Source organism: Pseudorasbora parva, chromosome 11, assembly GCF_024679245.1.
Source record: "Pseudorasbora parva isolate DD20220531a chromosome 11, ASM2467924v1, whole genome shotgun sequence".
Classification (NCBI taxonomy): domain Eukaryota; kingdom Metazoa; phylum Chordata; class Actinopteri; order Cypriniformes; family Gobionidae; genus Pseudorasbora; species Pseudorasbora parva.
Genome location: NC_090182.1, coordinates 5,233,023 through 5,250,982, shown reverse-complemented (window position 1 = coordinate 5,250,982; position 17,960 = coordinate 5,233,023). Strand labels below are relative to the sequence as shown.

The window sequence follows — 17,960 nt, the reverse complement described above, 5'->3', positions numbered from 1 at the left end:
GTCTACCAGGTGAGAGCTATCCTTGACTCGAGGCGGCGGGGATCACAGCTGCAATACCTAGTGGACTGGGAGGACTATGGTCCCGAGGAGCGGTGCTGGATCAACATGAATGATATCCTTGACCCTAACCTTCTGACTCAACCTTCCACCAGGACCACCCGGAACGACCCGCTCCTCGAGGCCGTGGTAGACCCCGTTGCCGCCAACCATCGCAGTCATCAGGAGCCGCCCATGGAGGTGGGGGTACTGTCACAACCACAATTCATGTACCATCAGACACGGACACTTACACCACGCTCACTCATTAACAATCACTGGAATTCTGATCACCAGTGCATCATCAACAGAGCCACATATAAGCACGCCACACACTGTCACTCATTGTCTGGTCTTGCACCGAGCCCCCGTCTGTTACCAGCGTCTACAAACCTGTGTTCTACTTACTTTTTCCTGTCCTCATCATCATCCTCATCTCCTGCATCGTCTTCATCGTCCTCTCGGTCTGCAAAGGAAAGTAATCAGTCATCAGTCATTCTGTGTTCTGTGTCGAGATATCCTCCTGTGTTCTGCTTGGGTGCGATACCTCTGATTAATAAACTGTTTCACGTTGCACTTACCTCTGTGTCTAACATAATCTTTTAAGAAGTGTTGCAAAGGGTGAACAAAATGAAGTGACCCATTGTGTACTTCCTTTAGTCAAGTAGTCATACTAGTATACTATAAGTATTAAGTTAGTTAAGTCAAGAATGCATTGAAGCACAAATAAAATGACGTTTAAACTATACATCCATTCAGCGGCCAGTAGCATAAACATAGCCATTTTTTAAGGCAGCATCTTATAGTAACCACTATCATGGGATTTTCATACTTTTTTTGTATCAACTTAGGCCAATGTATGTTTAACCGTAGTAAACGACTTCAGTCTTACAAGTTAGTCAATTTTTTTCTTTATGACTGTTCATGACTTTGTTTTAGTGGTTTATGCAACCGGCCCTAGAAGCTCCTAAAGATCACCAGAAGCTCCACCCTCTTACAAAGCCTACCAGGAAGTGACTAGTCATTATTTCTAACTTTCATTTTTACTGAAAGCTAAAGCGAGTGAGTTGTGAAAAACAGAGGACACTTTTCATTAGGATTTTTGTTAATTTCTGAATTAATTCGATTTTGATTGTAATGGTTATTTACTTTTCAAACCAAAGATCAGAAAGTGAAAGTCAACTGTAGATCACTGGATCTTTTACAAGACGGGGAAATGGATTCAAAATCTGCAGAAGAGCTTTCTTGTCCTGTTTGCTGTGAAATCTTCAAGGTTCCTGTTATTCTGTCCTGTAGTCACAGTTTTTGTAAAGAGTGTCTGCAACAGTTCTGGAAAACTAAGGAAACTCAGGAGTGTCCCATCTGCAGAAGATCCTCAAAACATGATCCTCCAGTTAATCTAGCGTTAAAAAACTTGTGTGAGTTGTTCCTGAAGGAGGGAAATGAGAGGCGTTCATCAGAGTCTGAGGAGATCTGCAGTTTACACAGTGAGAAACTCAAACTCTTCTGTCTGGAGGACAAACAGCCTGTGTGTTTAGTGTGCATAGTCTCAGAGAAACACACCAAACACAGATTCAGACCCTTCAGTGAAGTGCTTTCATCTTACAAGGTACGACAAATGTCTCTCATTTCATGCTAAATACAGTGATAAACATAGAAACATAAATCAGTATTTATTTTTGCTCAGACCGCTCGGATGTTCAAATCTTTCTGAATGTAACAGCATTGGCACAAAACATGCTTTTCATATTTTTTTCATTTTGTGATTTATTAGAAGACACACTAAAAAGTGATTTATACTATCATTCTTTCACTTTATTTGTATGGGCACAACCACATATTTACAACTTCGTTAATCTAATAATTAAGAATGGGCTATTGCAAAAACAAATTTGTTTGGTGAAAACTTGATTTCTTGATGCTCGACCTTTCCAAATTAAAAAAAAAATTGTCCTCCAATTTTTTTAGACACAAATGCTTCCTGAGAATAACTCATTCAACTTAAAAATAACATAACACTAAAAACATTCAGACACACGATGTTTAAACCTCTTATAGCTTCATCAGTTTCTCAGATTTTCATCATAACCTGCAGGAGGAGTTTAATACAGCGCTGACGTCCTTACAAAACAAGCTCAAACATGGAGAAGAAATGAAAGGAAAGTGTCATAAAACAATCCAACACATCGAGGTGAGGATGTGTAAAGAGTCAAACACTCAACATTCACACACACATTAGTGGAGTGTGTGTTCACACTGAGCTGACTGAAGTGAATGTGATGTGATTTCAGGCTCAAGCTGAGCACACAGAGCGTCAGATTAAAGAAGAGTTTGAGAAGCTTCATCAGTTTCTCAGAGACGAAGAAGAAGCTACAATCACTGCACTGAGGGAGGAAGAGGAGCAGAAGAAAGAGAGGATGAAGGAGAAGCTGGAGGAGATGAACACACACATCTCAGCTCTTTCACACACAATCAGAGACATGGAGGAGATGATGAAAGCCAATGACGTCTCGTTTCTAAAGGTGACCGATCAATCTGGCTTCATTCTTTGAGCATAAAACAACTCGAGACTCACTGACAATGAGAGTGTTTGATAAGATATTAACATGTTTTCAAACTCTATATTTTCCAGAACTTTACCGTCTCAATGGAAAGGTGAGTGAGCTGCTCGTATCTCTTCTCTCAGTGGATCTGAACTCAAATTCACTGCAGTTCTGACTCCTGAATGTTCCTCCAGAGTCCAGATCCCACAGCCGGATCCACGGATGAGTTCTGGAGCTTTGATTGATGTGTCCCGTTATCTGGGTAACCTGCGGTCCAGAGTCTGGAAGAAGATGCTGGAAACTGTCCAACACAGTGAGTCTCAGCAGATCTGACACCAGCGCAAAACATCCTTCAGATAGAAACACACACAACATTAACATCTGATAGAAATATATTTAATAATCACTTGAGTTTCTGAGTAAATCTGAACTGTATTTCAGAAGATCATCAGATCATACAGTGAACTCATAATGACTACAGAAGTCTGTTCCTCATGGTCTCTGCTTATGTATTAGGATACAATAGTGTTTATTGAATATGATATTAAACCTGAAGCCTCAATCCATTCTGACAGAAACTGAGAGACCATTGTTATGATAGTAGGATTTATGATCACTTTCAACAAAGTCTTTATATGTGTTTTATTTTTACATTTCTGATCATATTTCATCCTGTAATCTGATGTTCTTCTCTTTGCAGCTCCGTTGACTCTTGATCCAAACACAGCACATCGTCGTCTCACACTCTCGTCTGATCTGACCAGTGTGTCGTTCAGTGATGTCCATAAAACACTTCCTGATAATCCAGAGAGGATTGACAAGTATCCATGTGTCCTGGGATCTGAGGGCTTTAACTCAGGAACACACTGCTGGGATGTGGAGGTCGGTGACAATACATACTGGACTCTTGGAATAACCACAGCATCAAACCAAAGGAAGGGACTGGCTTTCTTTGACTCTAATGTCTGGCGTGTGCGGTACATGGACAGCATATACAGCTCTCAATCCCCAGATCAACCCTTCGCTGTCTTTCGTGTTAAAGTGAAGCTTCAGCGTGTGAGAGTTCAGCTGGACTATGACAGAGGAAAAGTGTCATTCTCTGATCCTGTAACTAACACACATTTACGCACATTCAGGACGTCCTTCACAGAGACTGTCTTTCCATTCTTATGTAATGGCTGCACAACTCCTCTGAGGATCTTACCAGTTAAACTGATCATTACAGCAGAAAATCACAGTTAAATCTGATTCTGCTTCTAGATTAATTCAGTTAAGATACAATCGTTTATTGTTATCATTGTTTTACAAATTATGCTAAGACAAAATGACCATTGATGATGTAACAGGACATTCTCAGCACCAGAGACTGCAGTGCATGCTGGGATTTGGTGACATTAACATCGACACTGTTATTGAACTGAATGGAAACACATTGAACTCAAAGTGAAAAACGACATTATTATCTTCTGCAGAGCTGCTTATAGATGAACTCATTTCATAGTTGATGATCTTCACACAGTTATTGAACTGAACTGAATCAACACTGAACTGACTTCAGCTGAACAATGACACTGTTGTCTCTTTACAGCAGAACTGATTTCTGTTTGCATCATTGATCATTATTTTCCTGTTTATCACTGTAAAGCTGCTCTGAAACAATCTGAATATTATAAAGCGCTGAATAAATAAAGGTGACTTGACTTAAAGTCTCAATGAAAAGGAAATAGTGACAGATCTTTTCTATTGTATTGTGATGTACATCCGAGTGTAACAGATTATCAAAAAAATTGTTGGGCAAAAAATGAATGTGTACATATGAACCGTTCACAGTAAGAGCTATGCTTTTACCAGATCAGGAATTTAATTTAATTCCATCTGCTTGGAAATTATACTTTTTTATATGTTTTAGTCACAATAATCCTGTTTAATTTGACAGAAATAAAAGTAATATTTCCGTAGGTAATTAATTAAGAAAATATGTCAACACCAGAAGAGAAACTCTGATCATTAAACCATTTGATATGACCATCAGTAAAATATTTGTGAAATAGAAATCACAGCAGTCACAGCACTGGAAACGTCCCGCACTTGGTCAGTTATAAAACTAGTTATGAGTTGTGCAGTCGCTCCCTGGTTATGATGATACGCTTCTCATATCAAGAGTCAACTGGAGGATTTACTCCACAATAACAAGCCCTGAGTCAAGAGAAAACTGATAAGGTGTGTGTGTGTGTGTGTGTGTGTGTGTGTGTGTGTGTGTCCCTCCGCTGGACAGGCTCATGTACTGTAGGAGATGATGCTGTATCTCAGTATTTCCCAACCCTGTTCCTGTAGGGACTCCAACATTTGTGAACTCTTCCTAATCAAACTCACGGATGCAGCTCATCAGCTCTTTAGTAAACGCTTCAAAGCTGTGTTCAGAATCAGGAACTGCCAGAGTAGATTTAGGAACGTCACTAGTGTTTTAGGAGCACCAGTAACAGTTCTGGCTCTTCTTCCTGTGCTGTGAATCATGATACTCAATGTAATGTTAGAATGGCTCATAAAGATGAAGCGGCCGTGAACTGATCACTTTCTGCACTTTCAACTCTTGAACAGCAAAACAATATGGACACTGTGATTTTTCTGGACCTCAGTGATTAACTTCTCTGCAGTGATGTCTGTCGTTTTAAATGCTGAGCTCTTCAAGTAGAATGGATTCTGATTGGCTGACAGTGTTTTATCGTTTAACAGCTGGAAAAAAACTTTCTGAAAATCATTACTCTATATCGTTATCATTAAAGGTGTGGTGTGAACTCTGCTATTCTTTAATATTGAGAACTATATCTTTATCGTTATCGTCCTTGGTGTGAACAGGCCAAGATATTATCACAAACGGCTGTTATTTAAATGGATTTATAAAACTTGCCTCATTAAATAATAAATCTTGGGTAACACTTTAGATCTTGCTTTGGTTGAGTTATGCTGACAAATTCATATTTTGTGAAGTTTTGAGCAGATTTCCCCAACCAGTAGAAATCTCCTTGGTTCTGGACGAATCATTCGCTAAATTATATATTTTGGCTTCAAAACTGCACACTTCACCAAATGGCAATGGTTGTGGGACGTAAAAATATTTAATTTAGTCTTTTAGTCTCTAACTCAGGGACCCAGTTGGTGATCACCTAAACACTGGATTGTGGAGTTACCCTTTGAGGATTTACCATTCCAGAATACACACTTTATTGGATTATCACTGTGGATTGTATTTATGCTCCAATCTGCTGATGTTACCGGGAAGGAAGACTCCATCGCATCCACCAAGACATCTACATCTCTTTCCAGCTGTAAGTCAGCCCGTGACGGACCCACATCCAGAAGTACGAGTGAAAGTGTGTCTGCTGTGATTGCATTTCTCCCTGGAACATGTTGGATGTTAAACTGAATTTCCTGTGATTTAACACGAATGGAATATGACTCTGGATCTCTTTAACTGTCGCAATCTTTACACTTTTTTTCCTCTAATGAGGCTTGAGATCACTTTTTTCTTGCTTAAGCAGATTCAATAAAGACACAGTTGAAGATCACTATTCTTCATTTTGGTGTACTTTTTTGTATAGCTCCCAATTGTAAGTGCTCCGACAGTCTCATGTCTCTGATTACCACAACTATCCGTCTCGGTTAGTCTATTCCTCTTTTAAAGCTACACTGTGTGATATTTTCCCCCATCTAGCGGTGTAAAGGTATATGACCATCCAGTGAATAATAGTTTCTGTTCCTCTCAATTTCGATTTCGTTTCAACTCCTACGGTGGCCGATTTAGTCATGGCTTCCAGTTCGACCTCTTCGGTGACTGTTGCAAGTGATGAGGTTACTTTTGAAAACTATTATAATTTGCAGTTATTTAATTTGCCAAATGATCTATGATCAAATTAATATATGTAAAATGAATAATAGTTTTACGTTTTCGTTATTTTTAACCAGTTCATTGCTAACATCAGCTATCAGGTTCCCAGACGAATGCAAGCTAATCTTAGTAAAGTAACTTTTATCAGTGCTATCGTTATTCTGTATATTGTACGACATCACTAGCGTAAGGCAAACAAATTATAATGCAATTCAAATATTAATCTCATGTTATCCGTCATAGAACACGGATTTTTGTTATAAGGTAAACAATACTTTTTCATCATTGACGCGAGGAAAACTATCCTAGACGTCGTTCTAGTGTTATGCACAGCACACCATGATATAATTAGCCAAGCAACAATAAAACTTCCAATATGCACTAATAGGCCGAATTAATATTACCTGTCGAGAAGAAAGCAGGCAACGTCGGCGTTCTTTTTAAAATCGTTGCTCCTCATGAGCTCTTTCCATCTTGGAAAGGCCACTCCAATATTTACTTTTGTCTCGTTGATTTGCCTGTCGCGTTGCCGTCTTAATTCTCTTTTCCACTTCCTTGGCGACTCTGATACATATCCCGCAATATTACTAGGTCCCCAACCCGGGTCGAATTCGGTAATCAATTCCGGGACGTGGTTGCTTTCACACAGAAGGCGACCCGGCAATGCTCCGGGAATATTGCGGGTCCGACGTGCAGTGTGAAAGGGGCTTAAGAGTGATCCTCCATCATCATATAGCAGCCTCAAGCAATCCTCCTCTTCACATTCGACACGGTGCCATCGAGTGTAAAAATGCGAAAAGCGAAGCTTGAATTTACGGGTATGTCCCTCTTTGGCAAATGTACTTTCAAGATGGAGGAGCAACATGGCGACCGCCATCCAAACCCCTAACACTTATGCATTTTCAATTGTTTATTATAAAATTACGAGAATACTTTATTACTTGAAAGAAGTAAATATACATTAATGAGCACATATATTTTTGAAAGAACTAAGTGATTTTAGCTAAGAATAAACTAAAAAAGTTACACAGTGTAGCTTTAACATTATGCCAGCTTGTGAACTGCCGTTATAAAACTCTCTGCAGTTTCACATCATTTTGGCAACGATGATTATAATTGGCATTATGCCGACACAGTGCTGTCTAAATGCTTCCACCACACAGTCATCTCTCTTTCTCTCTGACTCGCTCAGCGGTAATAGTGTAAAGATATCGTCTGCGTCGTCTCCCATGGCATATAACAAAGAGTTGATTTGCTATTCCTCAGGTTTTCCACTCAGTCCTGATGCTAGACGAAAGTGCTCGAACCGTCTGATCCATCTTGGTAATCCGCCAAATTGAAGTCAAACTGCTCCGGATGTGAGATCTGTAGTGTTGCCACAGCCATGCTTCGGTTTCTCTCCTGCATGCGGTTCTGTGTAACCTATTCTTAAGGTTCACTTCTGACACCATATAATATATCCTGTAATATCTTTCAAAAAAGCACGCAGTACACGGTCATGTCTCGCTCACATGTAGAACGTCTTTTCTTTATTTACGTCGCTCTTGAGCATCATGGGTGTAGCTCTCTATATGTCTCTGTATCTACAGTTCCCTGTGTTCATTAAGATTCACTGCTAGACTTTCTCAAGGAAAATTAATAAAACAGTAAACTCACAAAATGTCAACTTAAACAGATAAAAGGAGTAAAGAATCTAATGTTCAAAATACGCGTGTCCGTTTTTACTTGAAATGCACTAAATGAACCTTCAACCAGGGTTTAAATAACAGTGAATAACTTTACTCACAATACTCAAACAATTGGTTGTGTATATTCAACACTTTAACATCCTTTACATTTCTTTTCAGTCAGTTATCAAACTTCACTGGGCCCAGACTTTTGGAAATATATCAAACTTAAAGATAGTCCCGCAAGAAATAAAATACGGTGCAGGCCTAAACAACGCTTATGTGCGTCATGGCAGGCAAAATAATGTTGCCGCTTCACTCTTATTAGAGCCAACAATAATGGAAACGATTACTCACGATTGTCACGCTCACATCACAGTCCAACCAACCCGGGATCCTCGAAGAGAGTGAGACGAAGGAAAAGATCGTCCTGCACCAGGTAAACTTCAGCCTCATCATGCGGTCCCGATCGGGGAATCCAGCGATGCCGGGCGAACTTTCAGGATTTCCTGAAGCGCTACTGGGTCTCGAATCCAACACAGCCGGAGGAGCTCAGTCTCCGGTTAATCCAAGTCACTCGTGAATAACAAGTGCGTCACAGACAGCCCCGAGTATATACTACATACTCAAACTAATACATTAACTTCTGTATGAAATTACAGAAACTCAATCTCTCAGTTTACAAAAAATATCACTGCATTTTAACTGCGTAACATTCTCTAGCTGTGTCTCATTTCATTAAATTTCGAAGGCTGCGTCCTCCGGAGGACAGGTCCTGTCGTCTGCAGTATACGGAGCGTCCTCAATCAGAATTAAACGAGACGTCCTTCATAGGACACCAACACAGGAAGTATCACGTTGCTATGCCAACACGTTCAGCCTCGCTGCTCTCACGGCGGTTATATGAATGAAAATTATTCATAACTTGAAAATGCTTATGACATGTTTCTTGTCTTGACAGCAATGTACTGTTCTAAACGTTTAAAAAGCTCTAAACGCTTGTAATCCTGTTTACCTGTTTCAGGAAATACAGCTTTAAAAACAAAAAGAAGTTTAAAACTACATTTAAACACCACATCAACACTTGCATGTATATGGCGGTGGTGCCGTTTTTATATATATATATATATATATATATATATATATATATATATATATATATATATATATATATATATCAGAGTTTCCGCTAGAAAAAAATGGTGCCGGTCAAAGTGACCGGCAGAGGTTTCGTTTTCCGGACGTTTTGATGATATGCCGGTCAAAAATTCCTGAAAGCAGTTTGTGTAACTTAAAAAAAAGAAGACATAATCAGGCCGTATATGCAACATGTTTATTAGCCGAACTTTCAAATAGACGGAAAAAAACATGAACGTCCGATTGGCGTCAATCAACCAATTTTTTTAACTCATAGGCCTAATCTGCGGGTGGGACAGGTGGGACATGTCCCCACCACTTTTTTATCTTGCTTCACGGATGAACCTAACTAATACAAACAAAACATCTCTGGTTAACTAGAAGAGTATAATTTTATTCGTTTGTTAAATAAGAGGCGATCGCTCGTTGCCGCTGTTATCAGTGCTGCAGATTTCTCTCGCGGCTCCTGCAGTCTCCACACAGACGAGCGCTTTAATCTAACGCTTAACGCCGTTTCAGAGACTTTCTGTTTGTTCCGGTCAGATCGCGAAACAAAATGCACAAAAACTGTTCCTGCTCTTGATGTACAACCACTGATGGTATTCGGTTTTGATGAGAGAAAAAATAGGCTACGAGGGCAGAAACGAGAACTTCTGACAAGTTTAACGGACTAGACCAGTGATTAAGCAAAGTGTGCAAATCTATATGCCTTTATTCACGTGAAAAATCTTGGCACAACACTATTGTGTTTAGATGCAATAATTAAACGCAATTAATAAATTTAATTATTGTGGCAAGGGGGGCGTGGTTCAGCGAGGTCTGCAGCGGGAGAGAGGGCCGCGGGACGAGCGGTAAGTGAGTGGGTTGGACGCAGATTAATAACACCTGTCTCTTGTTCCAGTAATGAGCGCGGAGACGGGATAAAACACCAGCGGAACCAGAGACCAGGGAGAGAGAGAGTCAGGACGGTTGTTGCCAAACCCATACAGAGACTGAGTTGCCGGAAGCTGGAAGTGCCGACCCGGAAGTGATCGCTATTGTTTTGAGTCTGAGAGAAGCCACACTATTGAGTGTGTTTGACTATTGAGTTACAAAATAAAAGAGCAACAACCGTCTAGCCGACCCCCGTGTCCTCTTCCTTCCTCACATTCACGAACTTTGCTACACTGGTGCCGAAACCCGGGAAGGAAGTAGGACAGTGCCGCCGCCATGACAACGCCCTCCGCCTCGCCATTTGCGGATGTCATCAACTCCCTCGCGGTCCTCCACCAAGAACACCACCAGGCGTTGCTGGACCTTCGGACCGAACAGGAGCGCCGCTTCGAGGCGATCGTCCAAGGCCAGCAAGAGGACCGCGAGCGGTTCCGGAGCTGGATGGACCGGGAGGTCCGCGCCGAGGCCGCCGCACGGGCCAGCGCACCGGTTCACGTGCCCCTTCAGAAGATGGGGCCGGAAGACGACCCGGAGGCCTTCGTCGATCTATTCCAGAAAGCCGCGGAGGCCTGCGGGTGGCCCCGGGCACAGTGGCCGGTGCGCCTCATCCCCCTACTATCTGGAGAAGCCCAGGCGGCCGCGCAACAACTACCGGTCGCGAACCTCCTGGACTACGATGATCTAAAGAAGGCCATCCTTCAGCGGGTCGGCCGGACCCCGGAACAACATCGTCAGCGTTTCCGGTCCCTGGAGTGCGGTGAGTCCGGTCGACCCTTCGCGTTGGCCCAACAGCTCCGGGACGAGTGCCGCAGATGGCTTCTGGCCGGCGGCAGCGACGTGGACCATGTTGTCGATCTGGTGGTGCTGGAGCAGTTTATCACTCGGCTCCCCAGGAAGACCGCGGAGTGGGTCCAGTGCCACCGGCCCACGTCGCTGGAGACGGCCATCAACTTGGCGGAGGACCACCTGGTGGCGTGCCCGGGGGTCGGCGAACCCCCACTAACTTCTCCCTCTCTCTCTCCCCCCTCTCTCTCTCTCTCTCGACCTGTCCCTCTCCCCAGGTCCCGCCCTCCAGGCCCTCCTCGCGTCCCCCCCAGAGGCCGGGGTGGGATGGGCCTTGGACCGTCCGGGAGTTCGCGGGGGGGCGGGGCCGCTGGGGGCTGGTAGTGACAATGGCGCTGGTTCCGCCCCCTTTCCGCGCTCATCCTCCAACCCACTCCCCGCCGCCGGGGCGGCGGGTAGGCCTGGGCTGGCCTGCTGGCGGTGCGGCGATCCGGATCATTTTGTGGACCGATGTCCGATGATGGACATCGGAACAATGATCTGGATCCCGGACGTCCAGCGGACCACCCCCGATCAAGCAGGAGAGTACCAAATTCCTGTGAGTATCAAGGGGGGTACATATCAGGCCTTGGTGGATTCAGGATGTAACCAAACCTCGATCCATCAAAGCCTGATGCAGCCTGGGGCATTGGATACAAGCCGCGTGGTTAAGGTGCGGTGTGTGCACGGGGATGTGGTGGAATACCCGGTTGTCCCGGTCACGATACAATTTCGGGGGAAAAAGCATAGTGTAGAGGTGGCGGTTAGTCCACACCTCCGGCATCCGCTAATTCTGGGGACAAATTGGCCCGCCTTTTCGGCGTTATTGGGGTCGTTATGCGCGGATGCCGCTTGGGAGAAGAAGGCTCGGAGGGGGGCGGCGTGAGTGCAGCTTGGGGAGACTGAGACGGGACCCTTGAGGACAGCTTCAGCGGAACCGAGCGGGGTCGAGAGACTGATTCTCTCGGACCGCGATGACTTTCCGCTGGAGCAGTCACAAGATGAGACCCTCAAAAATGCCTTCCAACAGGTCCGATCGATTGACGGTCAGTCTCTCCAACCTGCCTTGCCTGTCTCGTATCCATATTTTGCCATAATTAAGGATCGGTTGTATCGAGTGACCCAAGACACTCAGACAAAGCTAGATACAACCCAGCTGTTAGTACCAAAGAGCCGCCGGGAAATGCTTTTCCAGGCGGCTCATTCTAACCCAATGGCGGGCCACCTGGGACAGGCGGCCACGCTGAATCGTTTAATGACCCGATTTTTTTGGCCAGGCATTCATGACAATGTGCGCAGGTGGTGCGCGTCTTGTCCGGAATGTCAGTTGGTGAATCCACTGGCCGCCCCAAAAGCACCATTGCGCCCCCTTCCATTAATGCAGGTCCCCTTCGAGAGAATTGCGATGGACCTCATCGGGCCATTAGAGCGATCCGCACGCGGACATCGTTTTGCGCTAGTTATCGTGGACTACGCAACACGATATCCGGAAGCAGTGGCTCTCCGCAACATCTCGGCGAAGAGTGTTGCGGACGCACTGTTTCGTTTAATCTCCCGGGTGGGGATTCCGAAGGAAATCCTCACTGATCAAGGCACGGCGTTTATGTCACGCACGTTAAGCGAATTGTACGGATTATTGGGCATTAAATCCATTCGAACCAGCGTCTATCACCCACAAACAGACGGCTTGGTCGAACGATTTAATCGCACTCTTAAATCCATGATCCGTAAATTCGTACAGGAAGACGCCAAAAATTGGGATCGGTGGTTAGAACCCCTCTTATTTGCTGTGCGCGAGGTCCCGCAAGCCTCCACGGGGTTTTCCCCCTTCGAGCTTCTCTACGGTCGGCAGCCACGGGGGGTGCTGGACGTCCTACGAGAAACTTGGGAGGAGGGGCCTTCGTTGGCCAAAAACGAAATTCAGTACGTCATGGACTTGCGAACAAAACTCCACACATTGGGGCGGCTATCTAGGGAGAATTTGTTGCAAGCCCAGGACCGCCAGAGCCGGTCATATAACAGGGGTACTAAACTACGCAAATTCACACCGGGAGAGAAAGTGCTCGTTCTACTCCCAACGTCGAGCTCAAAATTAATGTCAAAGTGGCAGGGGCCGTTTGAGGTCGCACGGCAGATAGGAGAGCTCGATTATGAAGTGATACGATCCGATAGGAACGGGGCACGTCAAATATACCACCTCAATCTGCTAAAAAAATGGAATGAGGTGGAATCGGTGTTGTTGGCAACGGTGATCGGGGGAGAGGATGATCTCGGGCCAGAGGCGAGCATTAAAGCACAATCAGTCGCGTTGGCCCCTGGGGGAGATCACCTCTCACCGTTACAACTCGCTGATTTATCGAAATTGCAGGCGGAGTTCGCTGACGTGTTCTCGCCCCTACCGGGACGTACCGACTTGATTCAGCACCATATCGAGACCGAGCCGGGCGTGGTAGTTCGCAGCCGGCCGTATCGCTTGCCTGAGCACAAGAAAAAAGTAGTTCAGGACGAATTAGGCGCAATGCTCGACATGGGAGTAATCGAGGAGTCCAACAGTGACTGGGCGAGCCCGATAGTTTTGGTCCCCAAAACAGACGGCTCGGTCAGGTTCTGCGTGGACTACCGCAAGGTGAACGCTGTGTCGAAGTTCGACGCGTATACAATGCCGCGGGTTGACGAGTTGCTTGATCGGTTAGGCACGGCTCGATTTTATTCGACACTGGACTTAACAAAGGGCTATTGGCAGATCCCCTTGTCTCCATTGTCCAAAGAAAAAACAGCTTTCACCACGCCGTTTGGATTACACCAATTTGTCACGCTTCCTTTCGGCTTGTTCGGGGCGCCCGCAACCTTCCAGCGACTCATGGATAGGATTTTGCGTCCCCATGCTGCATATGCTGCTGCGTACCTGGATGACATAGTGATTTATAGTCACGATTGGCAGCGGCATATGCAGCATGTGAGGGCGGTCCTGAGGTCGCTGAGGAGAGCGGGGCTCACGGCCAATCCGAAGAAGTGTGCGATTGGGCGGGTGGAAGTAAGGTATCTGGGCTTCCACTTGGGTCATGGGCAGGTGCGTCCCCAAATTGATAAGACTGCCGCAATTGCAACCTGTCCGAGGCCCAAGACCAAAAAGGAGGTAAGACAGTTCTTGGGGCTGGCGGGATATTATAGACGGTTTATACCAAATTATTCGGACCTCACCAGCCCTTTGACTGATCTTACTAGAAAGGGGCTACCAGATACGGTCCAGTGGACGGAGCCGTGTCAACAGGCTTTTACCCAAGTAAAGGCTGCTCTATGTGGCGGGCCGCTCTTACACTCCCCTGACTTTTCTCTCCCTTTCTTGTTGCAGACTGACGCGTCGGACAGGGGGCTGGGCGCAGTCCTGGCCCAGGAGGTGGAGGGGGGAGAGCGGCCGGTGCTGTACATTAGCCGTAAGCTCTCCAAGAGGGAAGCTAAGTACAGCACCATAGAAAAGGAGTGTTTGGCCATCAGATGGGCCGTTCTCACTCTCCGCTATTACCTCCTGGGGCGGGAGTTCACTCTCTGTTCGGACCACGCTCCTCTCCAATGGCTCCACCGCATGAAGGATACCAACGCGCGGATCACCCGTTGGTATCTGGCTCTTCAGCCGTTTAAGTTCAAGGTGGTCCACAGGCCGGGTGCTCAGATGGCTGTGGCCGATTTCCTCTCCAGAAATGGGGGGGGGGGGGGGGGGGGCTGCAGGCCGGACGGCTCCCCGGCCTGAGTCGGGCGGTGGGGGTATGTGGCAAGGGGGGAGTGGTTCAGCGAGGTCTGCAGCGGGAGAGAGGGCCGCGGGACGAGCGGTAAGTGAGTGGGTTGGACGCAGATTAATAACACCTGTCTCTTGTTCCAGTAATGAGCGCGGAGACGGGATAAAACACCAGCGGAACCAGAGACCAGGGAGAGAGAGAGTCAGGACGGTTGTTGCCAAACCCATACAGAGACTGAGTTGCCGGAAGCCGGAAGTGCCGACCCGGAAGTGATCGCTATTGTTTTGAGTCTGAGAGAAGCCACACTATTGAGTGTGTTTGACTATTGAGTTACAAAATAAAAGAGCAACAACCGTCTAGCCGACCCCCGTGTCCTCTTCCTTCCTCACATTCACGAACTTTGCTACAATTATAAACTCAGTATGTCTCATTTAGTTGGTAACATTTAAATTGGCCACCGTGTGAAATGACAAAATCATATAATAGAATATAACAGTATACTGATAACTGTAAGCAGGTAAGCACTACAAGATGTTTTTGAATGCATTAGAGAAAACGACAAAATTACTTATTCACAAAATTACGTGTGTGAATAAGTGCTACCTGTTTAAAATGTGCTTGCAGTAGAAGGTAAAAAAAAATAAAAAATTCCCTTAAACTTTAACATCCCGCTCATGCCCATCGCCGTGATCATCTGTATCCAGCTGGTTGTTTACTGTGTGAGTTCTGAACACTGCACCATGTGCTTATTTAAATCTTTTCGTTTCTACTCATATTAGGCTACATATTCCTCATGTCTGTGAGGCAAGCCAGCTGAGTTTCAGTTTATTTGAGACGCGCTTCAGTTAATGAGCAATGAAAGCGATGGCTTCCGCGACCTAGTCTACTTATTTATATCTTATTTATTAAATAGCCTACATGCAATTAACCGAAGAAACCTTTATTAAAATTAAGAGACAATTTGTACAAAACGAAAGAAAGGCTTTTTACAAAACAAAACTTAATATTAAACTAAATATAACCACCAAAATAATTTCTGACCCACTTGCATCTTTGCATTTATAGCAGCCTATCATAATCAGATGAAATCTAAAAATAATATTATAATATTTAAACATAAATATGAAGAAAAAAAACATTGTTTAATTGCTACAACAAGTAGCCTATAGTAAGCTACAGATTTATGTCATGTCTGAGCTGGATTTGAACGAACATCATTTTACCGGTGGGTTCATGAGCGCGCCTACGGATTGAGCTGATCACACCGGCTCCGCTCCGCTAATTAGTCATTACAGGCTTGTTCTCGATACTTACACGGGCAGGGCCGGTCTCTCGGGTGCATGGGCTCGGGTAGGGGTGGGCTTTATTTTTTTGAGCCGATCTCTAGTTCTGGCGAAAAATGTAGTGCTGTGCCGGCCCGTTGTCATAAATTGTTCTCGTGATGGAGCGGTAGTGGAGCGCTCTCGGAGCGAGTAAAAACCACAACGCTCCGACTTTTAAAGGGATCCCCTGGTGTTGAGACTTGTATGGCTTAATATAACATAAATGATGTCTCTTACTGAATTATGTAGTAGAAAACCCATGAAAGATCTACGTTATTTTAAAAATCGATTTTGTATTTGGACCATGGGCGGCGCCATTTTGTTTGTGTTCTAGGTTGATGACGTAGAGTGGTTGAACTCCTCAATCAGCTGGCATTACCCGTAGCTATTTTTACCACAACGCAACTCGAAAATTGTTTCAGAGTTAAACAAAACCAATGAATTCCTTTGTAATTATACTTAAAACACACTCAAACATACATGTGCACACAAACTCACCTACACAAGTCACAAACAGATCGGCGGGCGCGCACACGCTCTGTTTCAATCGAGATGTTGGGCTGCTCAGTCTCCACGACAGGGGCTGAATCTGAAATCGACCCTATACCCTTAAATAGCGCATTATTTGAAGGGACGGACATTTGTAGTGTTGTCCGACACCATAGTGGACATGTTCAAGTGCAGTCATTCAGTCTCACGTTCCACCGCAATAACGAGTGTACAGCCGATTTACAAACAGCTGTCCGACTTCACGCACCCAAACATACATGTGCACACAAACTCTCTCTCTCACACAGACTCACACACACCCCAACAGATCGGCGCGAACACACACACACACACCCCAACAGATCGGCGCGAACACACACACACCCCAACAGATCGGCGCGAACACACACACACACACGCACGCACTGCGTGCGAGCATACATAACCCTCAATCTATTCCCTGTGTTGATCCTAGATAGACTGTTGATAGTAGATTAACTGTAATGCCTAATGTGACCAGCAGAGGGAAATATCTAGGTAGGACGATGGGATAAATTAAGAGAGGCAGGATGTTTTGGTGATGATGCATGCGATTGAGACAGAGCAGTCAGGTGTTTGTGTGCGCGCCCGCCGATCTGTTTGTGACTTGTGTAGGTGAGTTTGTGTGCACATGTATGTTTGAGTGTGTTTTAAGTATAATTACAAAGCAATTAATTTGTTTTGTTTAACTCTGAAACAATTTTCGAGTTGCGTTGTGGTAAAAATAGCTACGGGTAACGCCAGCTGATTGAGGAGTTCAACCACTCTACGTCATCAACCTAGAACGCAAACAAAATGGCGCCGCCCATGGTCCAAATATAAAATCGATTTTTTAAATAACGTAGATCTTTCATGGGTTTTCTACTACATAATTCAGTAAGAGACATCATTTATGTTATATTAAGCCATACAAGTCTCAACACCATGGGATCCCTTTAAAAAAATCGCTCCTCACTCCATTCAAAATCTCGCCGCTCCGCTAAGCTCACATAGCCTACTCTGCTTCGCAGGCTGTGGAGAATTGCAATCCTCCATAGCCACGGAGCACTGTCATGACAGCGAGGGCATCACGTCGCAGGCTTACGGTATCGATAAGAGGCAGTTTTAATCTGACAATTTGACCGAAAAGATTTCATTTTGTCGGACATTTAATTTTTTTCCCGGCCAATGTCCGGTAATTACCGGACAACGGAAACCCAGATATATATATATATATATATATATATATATATATATATATATATATATATATATATATATATATATATATATAAAAAAGACGGTTGTTAACGCCGATGCAAATAATTGTGGGTTCTCTGCAGCCGTGAAGGCTACTCCTCATGCACACTCCC

At 44.7% G+C, this 17,960-nt stretch overlaps 1 protein-coding gene across 2 annotated transcripts; it reads left to right on the top strand.

The window, feature by feature from the left end:
• The first annotated feature begins 1,252 nt into the window (after window positions 1-1,252).
• Window positions 1,253-9,185, top strand: LOC137092174 (E3 ubiquitin-protein ligase TRIM35-like). Of its 2 annotated transcripts, XM_067456431.1 has the most exons (8): window positions 1,253-1,645; window positions 2,132-2,227; window positions 2,328-2,558; window positions 2,669-2,691; window positions 2,774-2,892; window positions 3,280-3,750; window positions 5,539-5,561; window positions 8,340-9,185. In XM_067456431.1, the coding sequence occupies exons 1-8, from the start codon at window positions 1,253-1,255 to the stop codon at window positions 8,541-8,543; spliced, it is 1,560 nt and encodes a 519-aa protein (XP_067312532.1). In that variant the 3' UTR covers window positions 8,544-9,185. The 2 variants fall into 2 exon arrangements, with proteins under 2 accessions (XP_067312532.1, XP_067312533.1); XM_067456432.1 differs by lacking the exons at window positions 5,539-5,561; window positions 8,340-9,185 and having other exon boundaries at window positions 3,280-4,303.
• Window positions 9,186-17,960: the final 8,775 nt, after the last annotated feature.

Bases quoted from the DNA above. Each gene is read 5' to 3' on its own strand.
- LOC137092174 (XM_067456431.1), top strand. From the start codon at position 1,253: ATGGATTCAAAATCTGCAGAAGAGCTTTCTTGTCCTGTTTGCTGTGAA. The intron at 2,559-2,668 runs GTGACCGATCAA...TATATTTTCCAG, and splicing joins ATGACGTCTCGTTTCTAAAG to AACTTTACCGTCTCAATGGA. The intron at 5,562-8,339 runs GTGAAGTTTTGA...CACTGGGCCCAG, and splicing joins TGCTGACAAATTCATATTTT to ACTTTTGGAAATATATCAAA.